Genomic DNA, 19,406 nt, shown 5'->3' on the forward strand with positions numbered 1-19,406 from the left:
AGTTTATGGAGATAATATTTGGTCTTTGAATGATTAAAATTGGACGTTTGGTTTTGAAGTTATGGCGAAATTAAAATATTACGATTTCTGCTGCACGGCCCGTTGTCTACACTAATATTATAAAGAGGAAAACTTTGTTTGTTTGTTTGTTTGTTTGTTTGTTTGTTTGTTTGTTTGTTTGTTTGATTGTACTGAATAGGCTCAAAAACTACTGGACCGATTTTAAAAATTCTTTCACCATTCGAAAGCTACATTATCCACGAGTAACATAGGCTATATTTTATTTTGGAAAAAAATAGGGTTCCGTAAGATATTTGGGTTTTTCGGACACAAGGTGTAAAAAATCAACCAGAAAAGTTACTTATTTTGCGTACGCTGCCTAAACTATAAAAGATAGAACCATAAAATGTTCTAATTAATTGTAGATCTTATAAATATCTACAAAAAAGTCCGCGACACACTATACCCATCTATGTCGAGTGAGGCACAGCAACCATTTTTTTATTTAAAAATCTTGAATTTTTTTTTGGACTACATTTAAACGCGTTTATTTTACTCATGCTATTAATCCTTATCAAAATAAATGATTTCATCACTAAGAACAGTTTATGGAGATAATATTTGGTCTTTGAATGATTAAAATTGGACGTTTGGTTTTGAAGTTATGGCGAAATTAAAATATTACGATTTCTGCTGCACGGCCCGTTGTATTATATATTATATAAAGAGGTAATGTCGTTAAGTTTGTTTGTAGGGGGTAATCTTTAGAACTACTGAACCGATTTTAAAAATTCTTTCACCAGTAGAAAGCTACATTATTCCTGAGTGACATAGGCTATACGGGATCTTTAAAAACCTAAATCTACGCGGGCGAAGCCGCGGGGATCAGCTATATATCTATATAGTCTTACGTATGTCTATTATATTTTATTTGTATGTATTAGTGTATTAATAATATGTATTTTATATACTTATTATATGGTTTAGTTTATTTAGCTATTGGTATTTAGGTTTATTTTACACCACCTCCCATTGTCCATTTGTTCGTTTTTTCCCTAGCGTTAAGGTTGTCTGGAAGAGATCGCTATTTAGCGATAAGACCGCCTTTTTGTACCTACTTATTAAGATTTCTTTTTGTAACCTGTCATTTGTGTTTCTGTGGTGCAATAAAGTATATACATACATACATACATACATACATACATACATACATACATACATACATACATACATACATAATGTTGTTATTCATCCAAGTTATAATGCTACTCAAAAGTACTTATATTGTTATAACCACAGATAATTTAGCCGTAACTACAAGTATCTTAAGTATCATTGTGAAACAACGTACCGCTGTGATTGGTTTAAATATACGTAGGTAAAATTATAATTATTGATGAATCCGGCTTTACTCACGTATTTAGTCGACGTTAGGCCGACTAGTTTCGAACCCATCCGGGGTCCTTTTTCACAGGGACTCAACTCGCGTCGCGATTAAAACTATATTTATAATGGTAATCACTCACGATAGTTTAAATGCTAAAATTGAAATTTTCCATCATATCTTTCGGAATGAGAAGGGGTTGACTTTAGTCTACCACGCTAGCCAAGTTTGGATTGGCAGACTTCACACACCTTTGAGAACATTATGCAGAACTTTCAGGCATGCAGGTTTCTTCGCGATGTTTCCATTCACCATTTAGGCAGGCGATATTTAATAGGGTCGTGGACTGTAGCAATAAAATTAATTAAAAAAATCATGATATTTATTTATTTTTACTATGAACGTTACGGAAGGTAAATAATGACGCTACAATTCGTAATTTTTTTTTTATGTTAAAATTTTAAATGTTTGTCGTTTACGTCATGTGATGTCATTAATCGCTTTCTGTACAGCGGCGGTGACATAATTAATTATTTAAAAAATGAATAAAAACCATGTTTTTTAATTATTCTCTTTAATAATGAATTCTAGCCCTATAAACTACCGCAATACAAAAAGTCACGTCATTTTATTACTATAGTCCAAGACCCTATGGCTTGAAATGCACATAACTCCGAAAAGTTAGAGGCACGTGCCCGGAATCGAACACTGGACTCCTCGACGTCTAAATCACTAGGCTATCACCGCTGTATGCAAAATGTCTTAGTACCTAACTCAAGGCGTTAAATGAGGTCATTCATTTGCAGGTTATTCACTTATTGCCAAAATAGTTTTCGAGGTTTCCGAGTAATGATCATGTCAATTATAATTTCATAAATATTTTTATGTTGAAATATTTTACCAAATACTTACGCGATTCGTAACTTCAAAAACTTTGTAAAAGTATTAACCCAATTTTGTAGATAACGTAATAGGTATATTAATCAAATTATAATCTGTTTTCTGAGATCATAATATTATTATTTATATATTATTATATTTAATCAACTGATGGAATGGAAGTCTAGTTATAGATTTTTTGATCTATTATGATCCAAACTTCAAAGACCCAGATTTGGGTTTAATAGTATTTGGTTTTGGTTTGGTTTAATTTAATAGTGTTGGGGGCAATACTCAGAGAACCTTTCAGCTTTTATAAAATAACGAAGGTCTGGCACACGCTTGCTCTCTCTCTATTACTTTCAAAACATCGGCAACAAGGCAAACGAGTCGACTATAATATTAATGCAACAAATGTGTTTACATACTATTTAAGATGTGCTAATGTCGTTTTGCATAATTATCTAATAAATGCTTCTTTATTTTATTCCAAAACTAGCTGATGCCCGCGACTTCGTCCTCGTGGATTTACATTTTCCAAAATCCCGCGGGAACTCTTTGATTTTCCAGGATAAAAAGTAGCCTATGTGTTAATCCAGGGTACAATCTATCTCCATTCCAAATTTCATCTAAATCCGTTCTGCCGTTTTTGCGTGATTGAGTAACAAACATCCAAACATCCAGACTTTCACATTTATAATATTTATTTATTTATTTTTATTATTCATGTACCAAAATTGTAGTTACAAAGTAATAATAAATTAAGTTACATTGGAAATGCTTATCTCTAAACAGAGATTTCTTCCAGCTTCCCATTCAAGGTTGTGAGTAAGGCGTATCAAGAAGTGGAATAGGTCTACGGTACTAGAATCTAATAAACTGCATAAAATATATCTTATAATAAATACCCAAATCAACTTATATACAATAATAATACTTATAGTAAATACTAGCTTATGCCCGCGACTACGTCCGCGTGGACTACTCAAATTTCAAACCCCTATTTCACCCACTTAGGGTTGATTTTTCAAAAATCCGTTCTTAGCGGATGCTTACGTCATAACAGCTATCTGCATGCCCAATTTCAGCCCGATCCGTCCAGTAGTTTGAGCTGTACGTTGATAGATCAGTAAGTCAGTCAGTCAGTCAGTCACCTTTTCCTTTTATATATTTAGATTATTAGGATTAGGATTAGGATATTAGGATTAGGATTATAATAAATAAGATAGCGTTTGGATGCTTTCGACAAGGACTGGATACATTTAACTCTACTTCATAGATATTTCAACTCTCTGTTTATAAGTATAACGAATGAAAATCTAATCATATTTTAACAATAAACTTTGTAAGTGCTTCGGTATGTACACTCGAAATTTTGCACGATTTCAAAATAAACAAAATGGTTCCTATAATGACCTCTGGCAACGAATAAAATTAAATGTGTAAAGGCCTTATTTTTCGGACTCAATTCATATATATACCTATTATAATCGACTGTCGAATCATAACAACATACCTAATAGGTGATAAGTAAGATCAGCCTACTACGATTGTTTATTTGAATGCTACTTATAATCTCAAAAAGTTCTCAATTTATTATTTTTATTCAAGTTTTCACGAATAATAATAATTATAATAGAGTTTTCGGTGTCATTCCTTTTACACTAGGTATCAGTGTTATACTAATAAAAAAATACTTATCTAAGGTGACTGACTGACTGACTGACTAATCTATCAACGCACAGCTCAAACTAATTACTGGACGGGTCGGGCTGAAATTTGGCATAGAGACAGCTATTATGACGTAAGCTAAGAAAGGATTTTCAATCCCTAAGGGGATGAAATAGGGGTTCGAAATTTGTATAGTCCACGCGGACGAAGTCGCGAGCATAAGCTAGTTATAAATATAGGCTTACAGTCATACTAACGTATATAGGTATAATAACATGTGTGTAATTTCTTTTTTGTGGATGCCAGAAAGAAATACTTTTTCAGTTACAAAATAAGTCACGTCAAATAAATTTTATTAATAGTCACTCACCAATCCTTGTATACGTGGAAACATGATGTTTTGTTTCTCGTAAACTCACAACAAACAGCAGCACATTTATAAAAAGAACACCAAGTAAACTATAGTAACTCAACAATGTAGCACAACGAACTCTTATCACTTGAAACACTCACTGATGAAACGTAAAATGTCGTAACTCATAATACGGTGCGAAGAAAAAGAAAAGTGCACCGGAGTGCCGCGAGGAGCGATTCGGTTGTGGGACCGCTTTTGTTTTAAATATACGTGCGCACGAGTCGACGCGTGGTATGATTATGGTTGCATTGCAGTTTTACTGTACAGCGGAGCCGGCATGTAGATGAATCACACGTGAACTGAAGTGGGGAGTCTGGTCCCTTATCTGAAACTGTTGAAGTTACAGCTTTATACAGGGATGATTTTTTTATCGATTCAACATGATAATTTTTTCGTTGATTAGTATTATTAACTGATAAGTCATTATTTAAGTTTCTTGCGGCTGAACTAACGTAATTAGACTAGTTTCGAACCCGTCTGGGGTCCTCAAAGGTTTTATAGTGGGATGTTTATTGTTTATTTTTAAATTAATGGGGATTTGCGGAAAAATAGCTCACGATAGGGGATATGTCATATCTATGACATATCCCTATTAGGAGCTCTAGAGAGTGTCAATAGAGATTTTTAGAAGAATAGTTGACTAATCCCCATAAATGGGGATAACCCCTCTGCACGCGACTGACGAATGGACGTGATTTTTTGCATAGGTATAGTTGAAGATCTGGAGAGTGACATAGGCTACTTTTTACCCAGGAAAATCAAAGAGTTCCCACGGGATTTTTAAAAAAAACCTAATTCCACGCGGACGAAGTCGCGGGCATCAGCTAGTAAAAAATAATTTGAGCCATTTTAATCATGATTACTATTCCCCTCCCCTCAGCATAAAGCTAGTACTTGAAACGCCAACCTTTCGGATTTCAGTCCGCTCTTATCCGTTGATAATTAAGGCTCTAACCGCCGTAGGTACTCAGAGTCGCTAATCGTTACTTAACTTACAAATGTATGTGAGAGATATAGCTCTGTCTCGTTTTAACTAAACTTAAGTAACGATTAAGCGACTCTGAGTACGGCGGTTGGATACAAATTATATACGAATGATGATGATAAGGGCAATACCTAAAGTAAACAAGAATTATTATACTTGTTTTTTTTTTTTTATGAAATTAACTAACGGCTACTTACACTAATACATTTAAAAAAAAACTTAATTCTGAAAATATTACTTACTAAATGTAGTCGCCAATTATAAGTTAATACAACATTTACAAACATATGTGACAAAATAAAAATACAAACATCAATAAGATTACAGATAATACTTCCTACTCAAGACTTCCAATATGCAAAGATCTTTTCCCGAAACCTATACAAAGAGTCAGAATTAATGTCAATGATAGAGCTGTGGTGGTTAAGAGTTTAACATAATCTTGAGACAGGAGAATTGGCGCCAAGGACAGTTCAACGCAACGGTGGACAAAGTGGTGTAATGGGTTTACGTGGATAATGGACAGGAACCTTATATTTAAAGCTGCTCAATAGTTGAGGACAGTCGATCTTAGCATTAAAAATTTTATACAAGAATTGCAGATCTAAAAGTTCCCTACGTTTTTCTAACGAATACATTTGGAAATAAGACAATCTTTCTTTATATGCAAAATTTCTACTAGCTTTTCCAACACTAGCAGCTAGGTGCCAAAGGAATCTTTTTTGGATGCGTTCAAGTCTCAAAATATGTGTTGCATAGTGAGGTCTCCAGACGTGTATTACGTGCTACTATCTAACTATCATTATTCATTACAATTATTGAATGTCTCTCCATGATAGCAAAGAGATTAGGTAGGTACTTAGGCATTATTTTCTTCCTACTTGTGATGCGCAATCGATTTGCGTACCTACATCTACACCTCAATAATCTCTACTAACCATACCATAATCTATACTAATCTGGTCTGGTGGGCGGCTTCGGCCGTGGCTAGTTACCACCCTATCGGCAAAGCCGTGCCGCCAAGCGATTTAGCGTTCCGGTACGATGCCGTGTAGAAACCAAAGTGGTATGGGTTTAATAAAAACTGCCATACCCCTTCCAGGTTAGCCCGCTATCATCTTAGACTGCATCATCACTTACCACCAGGTGAAAATGCAGTCAAGGGCTAACTTGTATCTGAATAAAAAAAAAAAAAAATTGAAATGTCTGTCTGTAATGTCGAATGGTTATTTGAACTGAACAATAACTGAATCACACGTTTTTAAAATTTTTGTCTGTCTGTCTGTCTGTATGCCTGTCTGTATGCCATGTCTGTCTGTCTGTCTGTGTCTATTTGTGTATTTGAATGGGTTAATCTTCGGAACGGCTGAACATATTTTGACGGTTAACCGACTTTCAAAAAGGAGGAGTTGTGTTTTTCTACCTATATACACCGAAATCTCTGAGATCGCGAGTTGTGCGTTTTAAGTACCTAATTAAATATCACTTGCTTTAACGGTGAAGGAAAACATCGTGAGGAGACCTGCATGCCTGAGAGTTCTCCAAGTGAGTGAAGTATGTCAATCCGCACTTGGCCAGCGAGGTAGACTATGACCTAAGCCCTTTACATCTGAGAGGAGACCCGTGCTCAACAGTAGCACCGCTTGACTATGTAGTAAGCTGTTGATGATGAAATATTAGTAGGTAATTGATTGCATTATTAGGTACATTGTAAAACCTAGCATGTACTTTATCTGTCTTTGTACTCGTAGTTTAATAGCATTGTATCGATTGTCTAAGTGCCCTACAATTATTTAGTGTTATCTTTTATCAGCATTAGCACGATTAGCCGATAGTATAATAGGGGCATGTACTTTTGTGATAAGTTTCGCATTTTCAGGTGAATCTATCTATCAAATATACAAGGTTCCCTGATTCACTGATCTATCTTTATTTACGAAACATATTTATTCATATGTTAGGTAAGTCTACCAATCCGCACATGGCCAGCGTGGTAGACTATGGCCAAACCCTTCTCACTCTGTGAGGAGACCCGTTCTCTGTAGTGAGCCGGCGACGTGTGTTTGATAGATAGGTATACTTAAGCACTACTGAGCACGGATCTCCTCTCAGAATATGAAGAGTTTGGCCATAGTCAAGAAGCTGTGATAGCCTAGTGGTTAGGACGTCCGCCTTCTAATCGGAGGTCGGGGGTTCGATCTTGGGCACGCACCTCTAACTTTTCGGAGTTATGTGCGTTTTAATTAATTAAATATCACTTGCTTTAACGGTGAAGGAAAACATCGTGAGGAAATCTACATGCCTGAGAGTTCTCCATAATGTTCTCAAAGGTGTGTGAAGTCTACGAATCCGCATATGGCCCAGCGTGGTAGGTTACGGCCAAAACCCTTCTCACTCTGAGAGGAGACCCGCGCTCTGTAGTGAGCCGGTGATGGGTTGATCATGATGATGATGATGGCCATAGTCTACCACGCTTTTTTTTTTTATTATTCACATACAAGTTAGCCCTTGACTGCAAATCTCACCTGGTGGTAAGTGATGATGCAGTCTAAGATGATAGCGGGCTAACCTGGAAGGGGTATGGCAGTTTTTAGTAAACCCATACCCCTTTGGTTTCTACACGGCATCGTACCGGAACGCTAAATCGCTTGGCGGCACGGCTTTGCCGGTAGGGTGGTAACTAGCCACGGCCGAAGCCTCCCACCAGACCAGACCAGAAATTTAGAAATTATAAAATTCCAAACCCTTGCCAGGAATCGAACCCGGGACCTCCCACTAATAAGACCACAGCGCTCACCACTGCGCCAGGGAGGTCGTCAAACGTAAGACGCTTTTTTAAGGGTTATTTCTTGTAATTCTTTCAGCAATAGCTACGATATCCCCTAGTGCTAAAATACGTGAACGAAGAACCGGGAAAAGGCTAGTCTATACTAAATCTGAAAGTTAATGTAAAGTGAAAAGTTATGAGCCTCAATAGCTCAACCGGTATAGGAGTGGACTGAAAACCGAAAGGTCGACGGTTCAAATCCCGCCCGTTGCACTATTGTCGTACCTACTCCAAGCACAAGCCTGACGCTTAATTGGAGAGGAAAGGGGAATATTAGTCATTTAATATGGCTAATATTCTTTAAAAAAAAAATCTAGAGTAGTAATATATGATATTACGATGCCGATGATCGACAACTATTTATTACATGAAGGCAATCTTGAAAATAAACATTGATAACCGGGTCATTATTGTTTATTTTGTCATAATATATATTTACTGCTATCATATTATTATATACTGATAATAAATCTTCATATTAAGGTGACGCAGGACGCTCGACCGAAATTGGCAGCGCACGTGTGTAACATGTTTGCTTTTCACTTGACATTGTATGAGAAAGTTGAAAGGCACGATGATTTTCACCAAAATCAAGCGCGCGAAAAGGGTTTAGGAAAAGTATTTTTGAGAAAAAATTGCTGAATTTATGTTTGCAAAGTAAAGTTATTTCAACTAATGAATAAATAAACTACGTCTAATGATAAATTGTTTTAGAATTTTCATATCCCTAATCTTATTTATTTACGCCCAAAGTTGTCATTAATTTAGTGTTAAAATAGGAATCTTTTGAGCCTCGTAACTTTTAAATCAATATTTTTTTTCAATGTTTCATGTATCAATAAACCTAGATAATGACGAGATAAATCGATATAATTCTTAGTATTGTGCGTACAATATCGAATATTGTTGTAATTTCCCTCCTACGTTTGTATGACGAAAGTACCGAACTGAGTCCCCTTAAGCACACAACTCCAATCGATCTTATGAGCTATTTCGATAACAAGGGACAATATCTAACATGTCTCATGCCTGTCTTTTGTCACATTATCTTTGTCCGTGGGAGTTTCTGGTCTGATTTATTCTGATTCCGGTACATAGAATTATACATACAAACTGTGTAAGATCAACCCAACACATCGCCGGCTCACTACAGAGCACGAGTCTCCTCTCAGAGAGAAGGGTTTTGGCCAATCTACCACGCTGGCCATGTGCTAATTGGTAGACCAAACTATGTATAGTCCGTACAAAATGACTCCTCGCGTGCCATTTTTACTCTATGTTATTTTTCGGTTCAGATAGTGCCTATTATAAAACGGTCGTGGGGCATACTTATTGTTTGGTTTACTTGCACTATTTATTACTATGAAGATGCCAATAGTTGCTATGAACGAGTTCCAGCCAGGATGTTATAGATCATTTTCGCTAAAATGTAGTCAAATAGACTCTATATATTGTATAGTAGAGATGGGAGTTATTGCTGCTTTTAAATCATATTCATTTGGTGAAATTTATTTTTTTCACAGCTATTTCACATGTGATTTTACGGGAAAAGCGATTTATCAATTTTCATGCTAACAATGGGGCCAATTCTCTGGTACACAATCTCTAAACTAAACTAAAACGACACGTCTAAATCTATTGCTATCCCTTTCATAATGTTGCTTGCGGAAAAGCATAGCACTAGATTTAGACCTGTTAATTTAGTTTAGTTTAGAGATTGTGTACAAGAGAATCGGCCCCAATGACGTCGAAGCTTTAGCTACAGTACGCCGCCGAAAGTATTGTACATCGACCTTTAGGAGGAGATAACAGATTTGTAGAGCGTTGTCCCTGTCGTTGAGACCGCCAAAACGTCATATAGGTATGAGTGACAGAGACAACGCTCTACAGAGCCGAAATGTCATTCTAAAGGCTGATGTACATTACTTTTGGCCGCGTACTGTACTTTAGTTTAAATAGGAATAGGGAATATTTCACACCAAGCGAGAAAAAAATCTAAAAATGTATAAACAGGATAGTATTAGCAATAAGCAATCGAAAAATGTTAATTTCAGTTTATTAAATTGTATAATAAATGTTATGATTAATTTTAAAGATTTCTCTTTTCTATCAAAAAATGTGTTTCTATCAAAAGCTGTGAAAAAATGTAAAGAGGGAATCAACCAATCAAAGGGCAAAATTTCTTGACGATTGCGATGGCCATGAAATGGTTATTCTTACACAATCGGGGGGCTGATCTACAAAATATATCCAAAACGCATGATTCCGTAGCCGCCATGTAAAACAACGTGAAATGAGGTTATGTTGAGTCAAGTATGTTATATTTGATTTGTTGTTTTTTGTTTTTGAAGTTATTGTGCAATGGTCGGTTGCAGTATACTTGACTACAATAGCCGAAGTGAACGTAAAATAAAAGGAATAACATTTCACAAATAAGTACCTCTGCTTGTAGCGAGGGACTATAGGGGCCACGCTAGTTGCATTATTTTTATTATAATTTATAAACGCACACAAAACAGATTTCAACTATAAATGGTCGAAATACAATGTAGGTATACTTCTTGCATTTCACGAAGGTCATTGTCTCGTGCTTGTGTTTAATTCGTATCGGTACACGTAAGGTACACTAAATGAGTGCGTTTGACAGCGCTTGCTCGCGACTGATTGGTCCGACATGAACGCACACTTACGCAATGACCATGTAAACGACGTCACCACAAGTAAAGTTCACTAGCCTTCGTGAATTGCAAGAACTTTGTATCTGTGTAGCAGCCCCATAGTTATGCAGAGGGAAATGTAGGCAACCTTTATTTTTTCCGTTTACCGTATCTCCTACCACTTATGCCCGTTATACACATGCTAGTTAATGGCATGCTAGGTGCTGGCAGGCTGGCATGCCAGCTACTAGCGGAATGTCGGTGCGTGATACACATGCTTGTAACTGGTATGCCAGTTACTAGAAAGGCTGCGTACCGTGCCAGTGACGTGCGAGTTAAAGACCACAAAATGAATATTTATGAAGAAATAAATGGTGTTACAATACAACTCGCGATTATCTTAGTGAAGAAACTTTTGAAAGCAAGGAATAGACGCAAAAAAAGAAAACAATATGGAGAGAAATTGGATCAGTAGTACGATGTGCGAGTTACTAGCAAACACATTACGACGTATTTCGCGTGCTTGTAGCTGGCATGCGAGTCCCCCGTCCCACTTCCCTTATAGGGAAAAAATCAAACGCCGTGCGATCTACTGGTATGCCATGTACTGGCATGCGAGCTACTGGCAGAACCTCGATACACATGCTAGTAGCTCGTTCTTGCTAGTAACTGGCATGCTTTTGTGCGAGTTACTAGCATGTGTATCAAGCGCTATCAGTAAAGTAGCACACATGAAAACGTTTTTCATATGATTTCACACATGCTACCTGTGAAATTGTCCATCTCTTTTTTACACAGCATGCGGTCTGCCCGTGCACATTTAGGTCATTGTCAACACACCGGTTTGAAAGAAGCGACGATCACGAATCACTTAATAACACATCTATAACATATTAGCAGGTTACCCACGGCTTCACCTGTTCTACAGCGTGTTTTTTTTTTAAAATAGAGATAGCGAGCAAACGAGCAGGCGGGTCAGTGATTAGTTAAGTGATTACCGCCGCCCATGACATTTGCAGCACCAGAGGAACCGCCGATGCGTTGCCGGCCTTTTAGGAATCTGTTGGTCCGCCCCTTGAATAAACCCATGGTGTAATCTAGTGGGAACACCGCCGATGGGAGTTGGTTCCACAGTTTGCATGTGCGTGGAAAGAAGGATCTGGCACAGCGGACGGTCGAAGTGCACCAGACACCCAGGTGGTGAGGGAGGTATTTGATAAATCATGTAACATGATAAAATATGAGGAAATGTAATATCAAATAGCTATTGCCAGATTTGGCTTAAGAGCCAGAGCGTGCCAGACCTACATACTACTAAAAAAATAAAAAAATCCTATATTTTGTTCAAACATCTGACTGACGCTAGAGGTCAACGAACGTTGCGTAAGTAGTATACATATATTTATATATAATATATATCATTTTTTTTTTATTTTTTTTATTTATTTTTTGAAATAAAAGAATATTAGCCATGTTATATGACTAATATTCCCCTTTCCTCTCCAATTAAGCGTCAGGCTTGTGCTAGGAGTAGGTACAGATCGCGCGGCGAGAGTTTGGCTTTGACCTTCGGGTGGAGGGGATTACTGCGCATGGGTACTGTCACGCACACAATACTTTTCCTTTTTTATGTACCAGGTTGGATATTTGAGTGGGTCAAAATTCATGTACAGTGGTAATAATGCTAGAAAATAATACGAAATAGATAAACTTCTTCATTTATTAAAACTATTGATAGTTATTTTACTTATATAAAATGTTTATTTCCTTTTAAAGTTTACAGAGACAGCGATGAAAATTCTAAATAATTGTTTTTTAATAAAATTATTTATTCCAAGATACATGTAAAATTGGTACATACAAACAAAAGAAAACTTAAAATAATTATTAAATACAAAAGTTAACATTAAAAAAAAGTCTTAGCAGCAGTGCTATTCAGATTCTTATATAATAAACAATTAACGAAAATAGCAATTCACTTGTGAACGTGATTGTACAAACAGAGGCAGGGAACGACTGGAGCAGTGGAGCGCCAATCAGAGCACCGCGTGCGCCTACACACCCGCCCCGCACCCCACTAATTGCCCGTTGATACCCAATTTCTGATTTCTGCGCAATAACGGTCAAAGCCAAACTCTCGCCGCGCGTACTGTACGACAATAGTGCAACGGGCGGGATTTGAACCGTCGACCTTTCGGTTTTCAGTCCACTCCTATACCGGTTGAGCTATTGAGGCTCAAATATTATATATTATATTATATTATATATAAATATATGTATATATATTATGTATTATATATGTACCTGTGTATATCTTTATCTATATATTATTATTTCGGCATTTCTGTGCCTATTAATATTATACATATTACTTATATTATAATTATTTTCTTTATGTTCCCTAACAACTTACGTACACCTTAAACCCAGTTTCAAGCTAGTTGCCTGGTAGAGATCGCTTCACAGCGATAAGGCCGCTAATTGTATGTTCTTCTTTTACATGTTTCTTTCTTTTTGGTGTACAATAAAGAATATTAAACTAAACTTTAACTAAGTAGGCCACTCGGACTCAATGCCGCGTCGTAGGCGGGGCATTGACCCGAGTTTTGCACGCCATACATTGCGGGTTTAAAAATATTAAATCACTAAAACTAAAAAATGAGGCAAATGGTTATTGGTATTGAATTGTGTTTAGGTCCGGTAGTAACAATGTCACTAAGTTTTTGCTAGTGTTCTGGTTACACTCTGTATACCTACTTACCAAAATCTAAAAAGGAAATTTGAGCCTCAATAGCTCAACCGGTATAGGAGTGTACTGAAAACCGAAAGGTCGACGGTTCAAACCCCGCCCGCTGCACTATTCTCGTACCTACTCCTAGCACAAGCCTGACGCTTAATTGGAGAGGAAAGGGGAATATTAGTCATTTAACATGGCTAATATGCTTTAAAAAACAAAAAAACAAAATTTAAATACTTATTTTTATTTGCGCCCGCGTGGAATTAATATTCCACCGGGACAAAGTTGCTAATAGCTATTAACAAGATTAGGCTAAAATTAAAATCTATTTTGAAGATTTTTTTAGGGAGAAAATTATTTTAAAAGCCCTTTGAATTTGTAGATTTTATACCTACTCTATCTGAGATTTGATACTTGTAGAGCCGTGATAGCCTAGTGGTTAAGACGTCCGCCTCCTTCAGGATTCAGGAGGGTGGCCCGTGGGTTCGATTCCGGGGGCGGACATCTAACTTTTCGAGTTATGTGCGTTTAGCAATTAAATATCACTTGCTTAAATGGTGAAGGGAAACATCGTGAGGAAACCTGCATGACTGAGAGTTTTTCATAGTGTTCTCAAAGGTGTGTGAAGTCTGCCAATCTGCACTTGGCCCGCGTGGTGGACCTTCTATTTCTTAGAGGAGACCCGCGCTTAGTAGTGGGCCGACGACGATAGTTTGATCATGATGATGATACTTCATCTTGTCTTATAAATGTTATAAATTAACTAGCTTATTCCCGCGATTTCGTCTGCGTAGACCACACACATTTCAAACCACTATTTTTCAAAAATCCTTTCTTAGCAAATGTCTACGTCATAATAATATCTATCTGCATGCCATATTTTAGCCCGATCCGTCCAGTAGTTTGAGCTGTGCGTTGATCAGTCAGTCAGTCAGCTTTTCCTTTTATTATTATTTAGAAGATGTAGTCTCCTAAAGATGTTTGTTTACATTAAACTGCATTTACAATTTACATTAAGTAAATTGCAAATCAGAAATGAGGAGATCCGTAGGAGAACTAGAGTAACCGATTACCGACATAGCTCAACGGGTTGCGAAGCTGAAGTGGCAATGGGCACATATGTAGTTCGTACAACCGATAGACGTTGGGGTCCCAAGGTGCTGGAATGGCGACCTCGCACCGGAAGACGCAGCGTTGAAAGACCCCCCACTAGGTGGACGGACGACAGCAGATCTATGTCCAGCAGTGGACGTCTATTGGTTGATGATGATGATGATTATGAATTTGCAAAATATCGTCATTATAAGGAAGCCGTTCTTATCTCTAGTCACATAGCCTCAATGCTGTCGTGAAATACAATTATAAGATTATTAACCTTAAATAATCTTGATTCATGACAAAGATTCTTCGCAGATCTTTGAATCATGATTATTGCATCATGATTTACCCAACACATTCGTTGTGACAACGCTTTGATATTTGCGTAATGATACATAGATACCTACCTATATTAGATACGAAACAGGTCGAGATGGCGATCGGGGTGTGATGCGGGGGGACGCCCAGCACACCCGCAAGTCACCCGCGCTCGCTCGCACCGGGTTAGCGCGGGGGTGTGCGGGTGTGCGTGGCGTTTTCTCACCGATTGCCATCTCGACCTGTCGTGTACTATAGGTTAGAGATAGGTACCTTGTTCTCCTCGGTGGATACCTAGCTACTACTGTAAATGTCTTAAGATAGAAAGAAAGAAAGAAAGAAAGAAAGAAAGAAAGAAAGAAAGAAAGAAAGAAAGAAAGAAAGAAAACTTTTACTTTTTAAGATAGGTAGGTAAGGTCCTATCCTAAGAATACAATGCATCGTTATCAAGAATTGAATATGCTACATTTGTTTACTTCCGGTTTTTTTCCTACTTCGTTGTCGTCTACGTCGTAGTACGTCGAACATTTATTTTCAAATCAAATCAAATCAAATCATAATTTTTTAAATCTTTTGGCTTTAAGTTGCTGAGTGCTGACATAAATGACATAAATTGTATAAGAACACAGAAAATTATAATTATACAGATGACGAACAAATAATAACAATTAAGTAGACCTAGGGGCTAGGTCTTAGACTAGGACTAGGCCTGACTTTTGTGAAGTAGGAACCTTCTAGTATTTCACAAGCAAATTGGAAATGGTCGCGGTTTGTCAGTATTGCTATTAATAAAAGACCAGGTGTAAACTCGTAGTTTTAGCTAAGTTTGTTCACTTTGTAGTTTGTTTTGTACACATCATAATTATATCATCTTACAAATAAAATTTTTTGATAATCAGGAAGTGTAAAATTTTACCAATTCTGAATAAATAATTTGAGTTTGAGTTTGAAACAAATCTAAACGGCAAGGCAGAGCCAAAATTGAAGGGCTATAATATTTTGTTAGGTATCATCATCATCATGATCAACCCATCACCGGCTCACTACAGAGCACGGGTTTTTTTCAGAGTGAGAAGAGTTTTGATCATTGTCTACCACGCTGGCCAAGTGCGGATTGGCAAACTTCACACACCTTTGAGAACATTATGGAGAACCCTCAGACGGAGACATGCAGGTTTCCTCGCCATGTTTTCATTCACCGTTAAAGCAAGTGATATTTAATTACTTAAAACACACACAACTCCGATAATAAAGATGTTAAGTGCCCGGGATCGAACCCCCAATCTCCGATTAGAAGGCGGACGTCCGTCCTAACTATTAGGTTATCACAGCTTTTATGTTAGGTATAATTATTTTATTATTAGTATTAACAATTTAATAATCATAACTTTTTAATACATTTTAATAATATTCCCGCATTTGAGTTTTGAAAGGTTTTTAAAAGGTTTTTAAGTTCAGATATCTTGTCAAATGTCAACATAAAACTTGAAGTTATCCAGGAACAAGTTTTCGTGAATCTCAATAAAATTTGTTTTAAAAATTTCTGGGTGTATAACTTTTTATCTTTTTGAAAGAAAACCTTTTTTCTTTTCTTTATTTAATTGTCTTTATTAGCATTTTATTATTAATATTCATCGAATGAAAAGATTCTCAAAGAATCTTGAATAAATGTCTTAACCTTTCTGATTTAGATTTGGGTGAAAAGATTATTTTAGAATTATTTCTTGTTTTATTATAATTACTAGATGAGACCCGTGATTTGATCTGCGCGGAATTTGGTTGTTAAAAAATCCCATGGTAATTCTATGATTTTCCGGGATGAAAATTATTATATGTCCGTCTCCGGGATCCAAGCCATCACCATATCGAATTTCATCAAAGGAGTTTCCATGATAGGGATACAATCCCAAATGAGGAGATCCGCAGGAGAACCAAGGTCACTGACATACCTAGCCCGAATCACGGAAGATATAATAGTACTAACGATTAGCAAGTTGAAGTGGTAGTGGGCAGGGCATTCTTATCGTAGGGGGTGATGGCCGTTGGAGCCGAAAAGTCCTAGAGTGAAGACTGTGTCCCAATTACTTATACCTTCTACTACAATAATTCTAATCAATTTCAAATTATACTGAAAGTAAATCGTACTAATTAAACTATTACACTTGAGCGACAACTATGCTCGGGCGCACGCGCATATTCTATGCTCGCCCCTCAATCCTCCATTGTTGTGTGCCATGTACTACAGGGACGGCTCAGTCACTGAAGTGCTTCTGTTCCCCCTGTAAGCTATTTTTACTATATCTATGAAGGGATCGACCGACAATATTATAAAGAGGCATGTGGAAAGTCGCTGGATGAGGAAGGCTGAGGACTGGGTGTGTGGTGGTCAATAGGGAAGGCCGGGAAGGCCTAAGTCCAACTTTTTTTTTTTTAAAGAATATTAGAAATTTTAAATGACTAATATTCCCCTTTCCTCTCCAATGAAGCGTCAAGCTTGTGCTAGGAGTAGGTACGACAATAGTGCAACGGGCGGGGTTTGAACCGTCGCCGTCGACCTTTCGGTTTTCAGTCCACTCCTATACCAGTTGAGCTATTGAGGCTCATTTCCAACTTCAAGTCCAACTTTGACAACAGGTTAAAGATTGTGATAAGTATGGATAATCTCTCATAATGCAATATTTTCTATTGTTCCAGGTCAAACGTTCAATCATGCTGAAAATGGCGTCCGCGTGTGCGGATGCGTCGAAACAGACCCGCTTCCACGAGATGCATGTGCAGAGGCACAACAATGTCAGCATCTTATACGCTGACATAGTCAACTTTACCCCGCTCTCCGAGCGACTCAGTGCGTCCGATCTTGTGAAGACCTTGAATGAACTGTTTGGAAGGTTCGATCAAATTGCTCAGGTATGATATTATGTTGATTACTAATTGACCTGTCGCGTACCATGTATCAGAAGATCCCCGATTTTTTTGATTAGATAAGACCATCAGTAATTCGGAGAGGTAGATAGAAACTCAGATAGGTCAACGACTAACATAATTAATTATTCTAAGTATCACGTACTACCTACAGTGTAGGTACACAGTCAACCGAAATAAAAAGGTATAAGCATTGACTTATATATTACTTCGTAAGGACAGGGCCATTGAGCAAGCAAAATGGCACCGATTCATTGGTCCTAAAATGTTTACGCACCAATGCAACCTCAGTGACGTCTGGATTTCAAACCGGTCGTTCATTAATATCTAAGAGGTGGCGCTGATTTATGTGGTTCCAAAACCGTGCTTTTTCTTTGTTTCGGTACAAATAAGTACGTAACTAAGAACGTAGGCGCAACATGGGCAAAATAAATGGAAAATTTGTGCCATTTTTCACGAATGCCAGAGAGTGTTCGACATTTAACTGATTGCGTTGAGTAAAAGGGCAGGAATTTGCAGCATTTCTGATTTATAATTAAAGTACAATTTATATTGAAACGTTAAACCCAATACTAGACAATATAGCGTGTTTGGTCTAGGTCAAGTTCACAAGTACATTGTACCAACAGCTGTGTATAGGGTTGACTCCTAATAGTTTTAAGCAATTTTTTAAAGACATCGTATCTCCCACGGGTATCACGCTATAAGGCTCATTGTATTTTTCCATTTATACACACATCGGACACAACCTCTGACTGCTGGTATCTTAGGGACATTACCTTCAACCTTGTATATATCTAAAATCGTATTTAAATCGTCGTATCGTAAATTCTCTCGTATATTGATATACCTATCAGTAATAGTGGTAATAATCTTAGTTCATGCAGGTACCTACAAATATTAGAAATCCGAAAGTGAGTCTGTCTGTTTGTCTGTCTATTACCTTTTGACGGCCCATCTGTTTAACCGATTTTGACTCAATTTGTTTCAGAGATAGATACAGAGATGGACACATCAACCCATTCGCTGGCTCACTACAGAGTACGGGTCTCCTCTCAGAGTGAGAAGGGTTTGGCCATAGTCTACCACGCTCGCCATATCCGGACTGGTAGACTTCACACACCTTTGAGAACATTATGGAGAACTCTCCAGGTTTCCTCACGATGTTTTAATTTTTTGAAACGCATATAACTCCGAAAAGATAGAGCTGCGTGCCCGGGATCGAACCCCCGACCTCCGATTAAAATTCCAAACCCGTAGGTTATCACAGCTTGCAGATGGACACCCTTTCATTATAATAATATTAGCTTAGATATCTAGTCAATTAGCATCTGAAAGGGGTGATAAAAATCCGCCTGAAAAAATAAAACCTAAAAGCTTCTATAGAGAAACGTGCTCTGTGGTGAAAGATAGACGAACAAAAGGCCATTGTGTGGGGAATTGAAATTGATGGCCGATACGCGTTTCATTAGCCACTGCGTTTAATTGAGACCAGTCGTGAACTGATTGCCTT

General features: G+C 37.4%; 2 protein-coding genes across 4 annotated transcripts in view; one reads left to right on the forward strand and one right to left on the reverse strand.

Moving 5' to 3' along the window:
• Positions 1–4,616, reverse strand: part of LOC117988432 (probable E3 ubiquitin-protein ligase sinah) — a 71,926-nt gene extending 67,310 nt beyond the window's left edge. The window contains exon 1 of the mRNA XM_034975579.2: positions 4,305–4,616. Coding sequence (XP_034831470.1) covers positions 4,305–4,328 — 24 coding nt within the window. The 5' untranslated portion in view covers positions 4,329–4,616. The remainder of the gene's footprint in view (positions 1–4,304) is intronic.
• Positions 1–19,406, forward strand: part of Ac76E (adenylate cyclase type 2 Ac76E) — a 182,774-nt gene that overhangs the window by 133,805 nt on the left and 29,563 nt on the right. For all 3 annotated transcript variants that reach the window (XM_069503085.1, XM_069503083.1, XM_069503084.1), the window contains one exon: positions 17,666–17,878. In XM_069503085.1, coding sequence (XP_069359186.1) covers positions 17,666–17,878 — 213 coding nt within the window. The remainder of the gene's footprint in view (positions 1–17,665; positions 17,879–19,406) is intronic.

This window comes from Maniola hyperantus, chromosome 14, assembly GCF_902806685.2.
Source record: "Maniola hyperantus chromosome 14, iAphHyp1.2, whole genome shotgun sequence".
Classification (NCBI taxonomy): domain Eukaryota; kingdom Metazoa; phylum Arthropoda; class Insecta; order Lepidoptera; family Nymphalidae; genus Maniola; species Maniola hyperantus.